The sequence below is a fragment of the Cupressus sempervirens genome, chromosome 1 (assembly GCF_028749045.1).
Source record: "Cupressus sempervirens isolate cs-2001-9-10 chromosome 1, ASM2874904v1, whole genome shotgun sequence".
Lineage (NCBI taxonomy): Eukaryota > Viridiplantae > Streptophyta > Pinopsida > Cupressales > Cupressaceae > Cupressus > Cupressus sempervirens.
Genome location: NC_143118.1, coordinates 283,775,927 through 283,785,701, shown reverse-complemented (window position 1 = coordinate 283,785,701; position 9,775 = coordinate 283,775,927). Strand labels below are relative to the sequence as shown.

Below are 9,775 nucleotides of genomic sequence, written 5' to 3'. Positions count from 1 at the left end.
TCTCTCTCTCTCTCTCTCTCTCTCTCTCTCTCTCTCTCTCTCTCTCTCTCTCTCTCTCTCTCTCTCTTTGTGTGTGTGTGTGTGTGTACACACACACACACACAAAATAAGGGTCATACCTTGAACTATAATTAAAATAAAACTTAATAAAAATGTAAGATATTGCAATATATTAACATGACAAGGATATGGCATAAATATATATCAAATGAACATATTCCTATCTTCAAAATAAATTACCTCAAGCCTTTAATAAATTGTATATTGAAAACAAAATATAGACAATAAAATAAATTGAAGCATATTTGTAGCATAAAAAAAACGTGAGATTCATATGTCATGGTCAAAATGAGGAACAATAGTTGGGAATAAATATTTTAATACATGAAAAAAAACTAATACACTGAAATAACCTAGAGATTTATTATCCTCTATCACTTGATTATAGAGAATTTATAAATCTTTTTATACTTGAAAAAGTAGTTCATAATCATCGTACCCCATAAATTATTAATATTAAATGATGATGGGATCAATGAGAATTTTTTTGACATGATTCCTCATATCTTTACTAGAAATGCTAAATCCATCTCTCTCTTTGTAGAAAAGTAGAGCACACCTTAATGTGTCATAGGAAATATCCATGATGCATGTTGGGATCTTATTATGTTTGAAAAGCTCCATGTTCAATTCTTTCATATGTCCATCTAACATAGAGTTGATGGACTTCAATGCATCTTCCTCACTAGATTCTGAGTGATCTCTCATATAACATGCTATGGATGAAGCAATTTCTCCTCGAGCTGCCTCGGCCTTCAAAAATTGTTTAGTTTAGTTTTCATTATGATAATGATTAGATCTTCATTAAAAAAATAACTTTATAGTTTCTCTATAAATAAAAATACTATATTTTGATTGGTACAATATGACATACCTTGAATGTTCGAATATCACCTCTTAATCCAACAGCCAGTCCCAAAAGATCATTGAACCTTGATGGATAATTAATTTTTTGAAGATCGTCTTCTGAAATTTTATCTACTGTTAATAGTGCTTGCAATGTAGCTGTACGAGAGCCTGCACTCTCTACTCTATTTTTTAAGTATGTACTTAAATTTGGTATATGTCTAGTAGAAAGCCACTTAGCTTCTTTCCACATAGAATCTAAATAGCCATCCCACTGCAATAAAATGTAATTTATTTAAAATCCAACCATATAAATTAATCTTAATAATTGAGTACATTAACCTAATCAATACTAACCTGATTTCCAAAATAACCATATTAAGGAAAATGTATGCACTCTTTTAAAAAATCTTTTGATATACTCTATTATAAAGAAATGTGCATTGTAATTAAATATGAAATACGTAGTGAGTTGAACTTAACAAACATATAAGAAATACGTGAGTGTCATTACTAGATGAATGGAAGAAATGGAAAATAGAGAAGTAAACAAAAAATTTAATTTAATTAATCTTGAAATAAATTTAAATAAATCAATTTTAGTAATAATTGATATTTAAAAAATAGTACCCATATTTTATATATAGTGTATTCAATAGTTTTATTCTGATTTTCTTGAAAATAAAATGAAAAATATACACCTTGAAAAGAAAGTAGTATTATAAACAAATAAAATTTTGAAGGAATTGATGACAAGCATCTAATATAAAGAGTATTTATTTATACCGCATTTCGAGCATGGTGGAGAGTGTCTCTATCTTGAATCTTTTGTGCCTCGTGTACACTTTCATTAATTGCATCATAAAGTGCATGGTATGCAATTTTCATATATTTTGGAAGGTGATCTACAGGAGGGGAATCCCACCTAAACCAAATGTCAATACTTTATATTAATAATATTTTATAAAATAAAAAAATTTAAACAAATAGTTCATAAATAAATTCATACCTGTTAAAGGTGTCACCGAAAAGTTCAAGTTCATCAAGTGTTCCATACGTATCATAAATATCATCTATAACCGTTCCAAGGGTACAGAATTTTGCAAAGGCAATTCTAAAAGCTGAATATTTAGGTTCAGCTGTAATTGCACATGCCGAAAAGATATATTCCACATGTCTATGTCTACAAAACTCCAATGTATATAATTTTGACTCCTTCCACCATCTAAACATGATAAACACAAATAAATTTCATAAATGAAAAATATAAATAAAATAGTCCACCAACTACATAAAAATACAATGTAAAATTATAAAATAAAATAAAAATGTTTTATAAGCATAGAAAAAAGTAATCTTACAAATTTATAAACATTATTTTGTAGATATATATGCATATCCTAATTCAAATATTCAATTCAAGATGAAAGATTCAAACAACCCTATACTAATAAAATGATTAAGTGTTATCAATTTTGAAAGTAGTTTAAATATCTTTCAATCAACTTAACTATTGATCATTTGAAGTTCCTCTCGATACAATGATTGCATAATATTAAAATCCAATTTAGCTAGATATAAAATCTTCTGATTATCCTCGTTCCTGAAAATTAGTCATTGAAAGTAAAAATATGTAAGAATATTACTCTAGGTCTGTTTGGTTGCAGGAATAGAAATATGGGAATTGGAATTGTTATTCTGAAATAGTTATTCTAGAATAGAAAATGGGAATACATGTTCCTATTGTTATTCAAAATTAAAAATAGTTTAGTTACTTGAGCCATGAGCTATTTTCTCCATATATATCCATATAATTCCTTGCTTCCAATCTTGGCAAATTGGTGTGCCAACCATACTCTAAGTTATGTGATATCTGCGCACGATAGTGTTTTCATTAGAGTTTAAACAAAATAACTTTACGATATTTCCTACATTCTAACATTCTAACAGAAACAAGCATCATTATAACGGAAAACATAGCATCTTTTCTTTTTCAATGACCACCAGCATCATTACTACCTCTTGTAGAAGATTGGCACTAGAAGTGGGAGTCTTTTGCAGGATTTGGTTTAAGTACATAGTAGAAAAGTCTTTAGCTTCGTCCATTATGTTCTCCTCTGGGAACGCAATCAATGAAACTTGAAACAAGCTTACTATACTCTTTATCTCCTCCTCTGATTGAGTGGGGCAACGAAAGAACTTCCCATCTTTTTCTTTGAACTTTTCCAACACATCTGCCATTGCATCATATCTACTTAAAATAATAATAGTAATAAAACACATTAAGTTGTATTGTGATGTGGAAATAAAGTCGTATAGTTTCAACCAGAAACAAAAAATAGTTTCATATAATAAAGTAGAGCAAAGCCTTTCATTTAATAAAGTATAGTAAAGCCTATCATACCTGCAGAAATGGGATATCTGTGTAGTCGAAGGATTCGGAGTCCCAAAGCTGTGGTATTCAAATGTTTACTGCTGATGTCGTTCCAAAACCTACAACTCAAATAACTCTCAGTTGCAATCATACACATGACATGCCAACCACCTTAATCGTCGTTTAAACCATACAATCTTTGTTTATAACATTCTATCAGTCTTAAACATTACACATGTAAAGGGGAAAAATTAAATTTCGAAAAAGTTTATTGTTTTATTTTAAAAATCAATGACTAGTGTGTGATTTTTACAGTATACCTATAAACATAATCAAGTGTTTCTGCTATTTCCTTCTGAAAGTGTCGTCCTATTCCGAGGCGTTCAACTTTATCTACCATTTTAAGGCGTTTCAAAACATTTTGTGAAGAAGAATCTGAAGCACCCAATGCATTGAACATGTCTTTGACCTCCCCGACAAGTCTATCGGCACGCTCACGATATTCAGGAGCCTGAAAAATTACATACAAAACAAATACAAATAGATAGTTACATTGTAATTCATATTATCATGTTAGAAAAAAGAAAGGAATAACAAAGCATGGGATAAATATGGTGTGAAAGAAGATTACATCGTACGGCAGTTTAGGGAGGGATTGTATGAAATCATCGTCCCACAAGTTTCCATGATGATTTCCCGTACGCCTAGTGACATTTTCGTGAACAGTTCTAGTGCTGGCCATGGCCTTATTCATTATTGGATTCCTCAGACCTTTTGTTTCTAATGTTGGGAATGATTTGGGAGAAGTGTTTACGAGATGGGTGGGCTTAGATTTCAAGCACAAGCTCAAGCCAGGGAAGAGACAGACATCAGAGCCTTCGCAGAGTGTAGGCTTAGATTTCTAATGGTGATTTTGCAGGGGTATTTCCTGGCCTTTTGTAGACAAAAAGATATATTAATGAATTATATTTCTTGTGAGAGGTACATACACTAGAATTAAAAAATGAAATACTGGTACACCTATCACAAAGTTTCGACTCAATGAAACAAGTAGCTAATTTTTATACGCATTTATTTGACTTGACAAGACTTGTATGTTATTCTGTCTACCTTGATTTCCCACGATTTCGAATAATGAACATGTTTGAAATATCTTAGTAATAAATCACATGGGAAAGGTATGCCGGCCTACTTTGACTTTGATTTCACACAATTTGGACTAATGAAATTGTTTGAAATATCTTAGTAATCAATCACATGGGAGAGGTATGGGGATCTAATAAATTAAGACAATATATTAATATGCAGTCACGTGGCAGAATTAAAATATATTTTTTAATTAATTATTAGTTCTTATCTTTGGCAAGTAGCCAATGGAATCATTAGATTTCATATTATTAGTCCTTGCCTATTATTAGTCCCTCCCTATATGCCTATATAAAAGGGAACTAATGTTCTCATTAGACCTCCTCGTATTAACTGGCATGGCAAACAAAATTCATAATCCTAATGTTTGAATGATAATATTTTTAAAATCAATTTCTGAAACACAATTCCATTTTTCTTATTGGTTGAAGATATTTTTATGGCTGTTATTTTTATTTTAGAATCATAAATATTAGAAGAAAATGGTACACAAGAATTCATTGTATTGTCAGAATAATTGGATGTCATTTACTCTCCAGAGTTTGATTTATAAAAAAGCACAAATCACAAATCACTGATGGCCTGTGCATGCACTCAAGCTCGCCAAGCTGGTTGAATGCGACATGACCGTATTTATTTGGTGTTGAGATCAATGGAGTTCATTTCTTCCATACACTCTAGAATCATGTCCACATTCACTGCGTGGTCTCATTAAAATGACTGGTCTAGTGAGTGGGAACTTGCTCAATTGGTGGGATGTTGACGTTGACAGGTCATCACTCCAATAGCCAAAAATAACTCCTCGATGTTACTACAAACCCCTGAACTATAATTAAAATAAAACTTAATAAAAATGTAAGATATTGCAATATATTAACATGACAAGGATATGGCATAAATCTATATCAAATGGACATATTCCTATCTTCAAAATAAATTACCTCAAGCCTTTAATAAATTGTATATTGAAACCAAATTATAGACAATAAAATAAATTGAAGGATATTTGTAGCATAACAGAAACGTGAGATTCATATGTCATGGTCAAAACGAGGAACAATAGTAAGGAATAAAATTTTTTAATACATGAAAACAAACTGATACACTGAAATAACCTAGAGATTTATTATCCTCTATCACTTGATTATAGAGAATTTATAAATCTTTTTATACTTGAAAAAGTAGTTCATAATCATAGTACCCCATAAATTATTAATATTACATGATGATGGGATCAATGAGAATTTTTTTGACATGATTCCTCATATCTTTACTAGAAATGCTAAATCCATCTCTCTCTTTGAAGAAAAGTAGAGCACACCTTAACGTGTCATAGGAAATATCCATGATGCATGTTGGGATCTGGTTATGTTTGAAAAGCTCCATGTTCAATTCTTTCATATGTCCATCTAACATAGAGTTGATGGACTTCAATGCATCTTCCTCACTAGATTCTGAGTGATCTCTCATATAACATGCTATGGATGCAGCAATTTCTCCTCGAGCGTCCTTGGCCTTCAAAAATTATTTAGTTTAGTTTTCATTATGATAATGATTAAATATTCATAAAAAAATAACTTTATGATTAAATGCTTGGTGGAGCCTTGGCCAACTGTGTAGTTCATTGACAAATTTTGACTAAACTACATTGAGCATTTTTGACCAAGGAAATAGGTGATGAGAGATAGCGGGGCTAGCCCAACAAATGATGATGTGACACCTGACATGATTACTCAGTTTGACCAATTTTGACCAAGGAAATAGGTGATGAGAGATAGCAGGGCCAGCCCAATGAATGATGATGTGACACATAACATGATTACTGAGGTAGGTGACATGGTAGAATTGGCACATGGCAAGATATTGCTTTTTCACCGATGACATAGTAGGTAGTTAGGTGGCACGTGACAAGGTGACATTACGACACATGGTTAAGCGAGTCCAGAGAAGATGTGATGAGATTTTATTGTGTCGCAAGAGATCAATGGTTGTTGCTTTGTTGCATCTGAAAGTTGCATGGATGTTAACCATAGTGACAAAGTGAACCAATCAAAATGTCACATGTGTTCGCAAGCCATACGGTGTGGTGGAAAAATTAACAGCCAATCAAAGAGCACCATGTGCTGCTAGTGTGGTAATTCGCCTAGGAGATGCTGACTAAATATATGACTCAGTGCTAATAAGAATCTAATGAGCAAATACAATGATAACACATGTTACATGAGAAGAGTTGAATGTGGTTTGACTATTATTTGTTTGAAGGTATAGTTTGCTATATTTCAAATTAAATAACAATATACTTCATCAATGTGAGTATTTCAAGAACTCAAAATATGGGCACCATTAATTCAAGGGGTCAAATATGAGGTGGCTACCTCAAGGAAAAAGAAAGCTTCTATTGGTTGTAAATTGCATTCTTCCAAACTTGTGGAGACTTTTAAATGGGTATGCTTTTTAAGATAGCTTTGACTATGTTAAAAAATGAAATATTTTAAACTTAGCAATAGGCTTGTTTACCATTTTAGTTTTCAACTTAAACTAGATGCCCATGGCTTTTTTTTTTCCCCAAAACTAGCATTATTATATATCATTGGAAAGGGCATTATTATTATAGCATTATTATTATATAATTATAAAAATGATATATTTTTTTATTTTCTATTATTAAATGAATGCAATCTAACGATGCAACTATATGAATTCCTAATTTAATCAAGGGTTAGCAAATAAAATAACAAAGATAAGGTAATGAGAGATAAAATTAAATAGCCTAAAAGGGAAATTCCTAAGAGACATAAACCACAGTAACAACACGTTTGCAATTTAAACAATTGAAAAGATCAGGTAGGAAACCAATGAAAGTATGAGTTGCACTTCCTCAAATCCACCGATGTAATTGTTGATGGAAATTTAGTAAAACTGAAAAATGTTTCACCTCTTATCAAATTACAAGGACACAGAAAGTGTGCTTATGGGAGACGAGAAGCTATGTAGGAAGAATAGGGTGATCTCTTCTCCAACTCTATATGTCAGTGGAATTTGTCAACACGTGACAAACACCAGACCTAAAAATATTGCACGATCAAATCAACACAATAAAACTATTGGCTCCATTATTATCATGAACAAGAATCCACAGAAATAACACACTTCAACAAGAATAACTACAATCAGAATGAGAACACCAAGAGCATATATTATTGCATCAGAATAGCGAACTGGAATACATGTTACATTACTCAATTTATCAAAAATAATCTCCACAATTTTTGTTGAGAGTGAGAGATCTCTTCATGGAAAAATTATGCTTAGAACTAATAAAACAAATGTATTTATGTACCTACTTACTCCCTAAATGGTGCTAAAATATGACTCCACCCTTTATTATATCAATTAATAACATGAGCCTTTACATATTTTTTAAAAAAGAAAGAAGTAGTGGATAAGAAGAAGGAAGCTACAAGAGGATCTAGGAGTCACTAAAAGCTCTAAAAATGGAAGCTTGGCCTTCTCCAAATGTTTCTATGAGTTAAGCTATCATCAAAATGTGATTCTCATGCATGGAAAGCTCTAAATTTGGAACTGGCAATTAACTGTTGGTGTACCTTTGACTTCTTCAAATTTTTTGGTGCACCTAAAAATTAGTACACCTAGGAAGCAACATACCTTGGAAGCAGTGCACCTATGGAGCAGGTTCAAAAATCCAAAATTTTCCTAAGTGGTAAAACTGAACTTCTAACTTCTAGGTTTTCTTCCCCTTTATAAAAAAGCAATGTCTAGATGTTTTCTCTTGAATTTCTCTATAGTCTCCATCACCTAGCAAGCTTCTAGTAAATCTAAAGACTCGTATTTATGCCCAACTATTTGCCAATAGTTAGTGATATCCATTCCAGTTTCTGTAAAATCCTCAAGTCTAGCATCAAACCTCAACAATACCTCTTCAATCTTGATTTCTTATTTAATATCTTCATCAGACAAAGCATCCTCAAAAGTTCTTTAGAATTTCTCAACTACTACTTGTATTCACTTAAGCTTCATCTTTGACTCATCTTCAAAAATATCAAGGGAAATGGCATCATAATACATCTCTGCATCCAAAATTTGCTCTTGAGACTAGCCCTTTAACTTCTGAATATCTTCATGAAGTCCTTCCATGACCTCATTTTCGGCAGCTATCTTCTCAGTCATTCATAATTGGTTTATCAAATATCTTATCCTGATTGTACAAGGGATCTAAGACCTCTTGAGTGTCTTGTTGATCGATCTTTACTAGGATCTTTATCTTCGAGGCACTTCCTGGCAGATATATAGTCATCCTATAATAATCCCTAATTCAAATGTCATAGTCATCTATCATGTTCATCCAATGATAGTCTATTGCATCTTCATGAATAAATTGTTTTCTTGCCAAAAGTTTAATTTTGCCAATATTTTCAAAGAATGGGTGACGGGAGTTGTAATCCTCTATGGGATATTGATCCCATTCTATATCAAAGGTCATGATATCCTACTTTCACTCAACTTCAAATGGACCTATAGTGATAGGCCATACCTAGGTCTTCTTATGTTGTTTCCGCACTTTGTCATATGCAGATGTGATTTGTCTTGCAATCTCTAGTAAAATGAGCCTATCCAATGGATATCTCAAGAGTTTCTTCAAATTCACCATTGTACCTACTACCCTTAGTTATGTGAATGTTTTGAATTGGATGTAATAGGCACCCATCTCTGCAATCCTTGCTATTGCCTCTACTAACATCCTCTTGGCATAATCACCTTCAAAGTACTAGATGATTGCAAAAATTGAAAGAATCATTCAATATTTTGTATTCCTTGCTTTCATCTCAGAGATTTTTCTTCGCCAACTAGGGATATACCACACAAGGCTAGGCATTAGCATCTTGCATGCTTCCCTTCTTATACAATCCTGGATAGTTGGTTGTCCTTGCTACAAGTAAATATACTAAGTATGATGTCATGTAAAACTTGGGGTTGGCTTTGAGTCCTACCAAATGCTCATCTATGTTTTCACTTAGTTATTGTGGCCCAATCAATTGGCATTTTAGCTATTATGATTGTCTTGACAAAATGTACCATTCATATATTCAGGTGCTTGACTGCTAGTAGACCCATAACCGTGTTCAGAAGCATAATGGTGTAATCAATATCATCCTTCACGTATCCTTTGGTCATATCAACCTTGCCTACTCTCCTTCCCACCTATGTTCTCTCAATCAAGAATGATGATTGTATGATCTCTTTAGTTTCCTTTTCTTGTGAATGCATAGGTTTTTTAATTAGTTAATGAAAACATTTTTTATTGCATGAGTATTGAAGAATTTCGGGTTT

General features: G+C 32.2%; 1 protein-coding gene across 1 annotated transcript in view; it reads right to left on the bottom strand.

Moving 5' to 3' along the window:
- Positions 1–365: 365 nt before the first annotated feature.
- Positions 366–9,775, bottom strand: part of LOC149577199 (alpha pinene synthase, chloroplastic-like) — a 100,637-nt gene continuing 91,227 nt past the window's right edge. Inside the window, exons 2-11 of the mRNA XM_089795849.1 lie at positions 3,912–4,181; positions 3,601–3,791; positions 3,311–3,399; positions 2,926–3,140; positions 2,682–2,779; positions 2,420–2,509; positions 1,916–2,134; positions 1,693–1,831; positions 935–1,180; positions 366–813 (exon numbers count right to left, since the gene is read on the bottom strand). Of these exons, the coding sequence (XP_089651975.1) occupies positions 517–813; positions 935–1,180; positions 1,693–1,831; positions 1,916–2,134; positions 2,420–2,509; positions 2,682–2,779; positions 2,926–3,140; positions 3,311–3,399; positions 3,601–3,791; positions 3,912–4,181 (1,854 nt within the window). The 3' untranslated portion in view covers positions 366–516. The remainder of the gene's footprint in view (positions 814–934; positions 1,181–1,692; positions 1,832–1,915; positions 2,135–2,419; positions 2,510–2,681; positions 2,780–2,925; positions 3,141–3,310; positions 3,400–3,600; positions 3,792–3,911; positions 4,182–9,775) is intronic.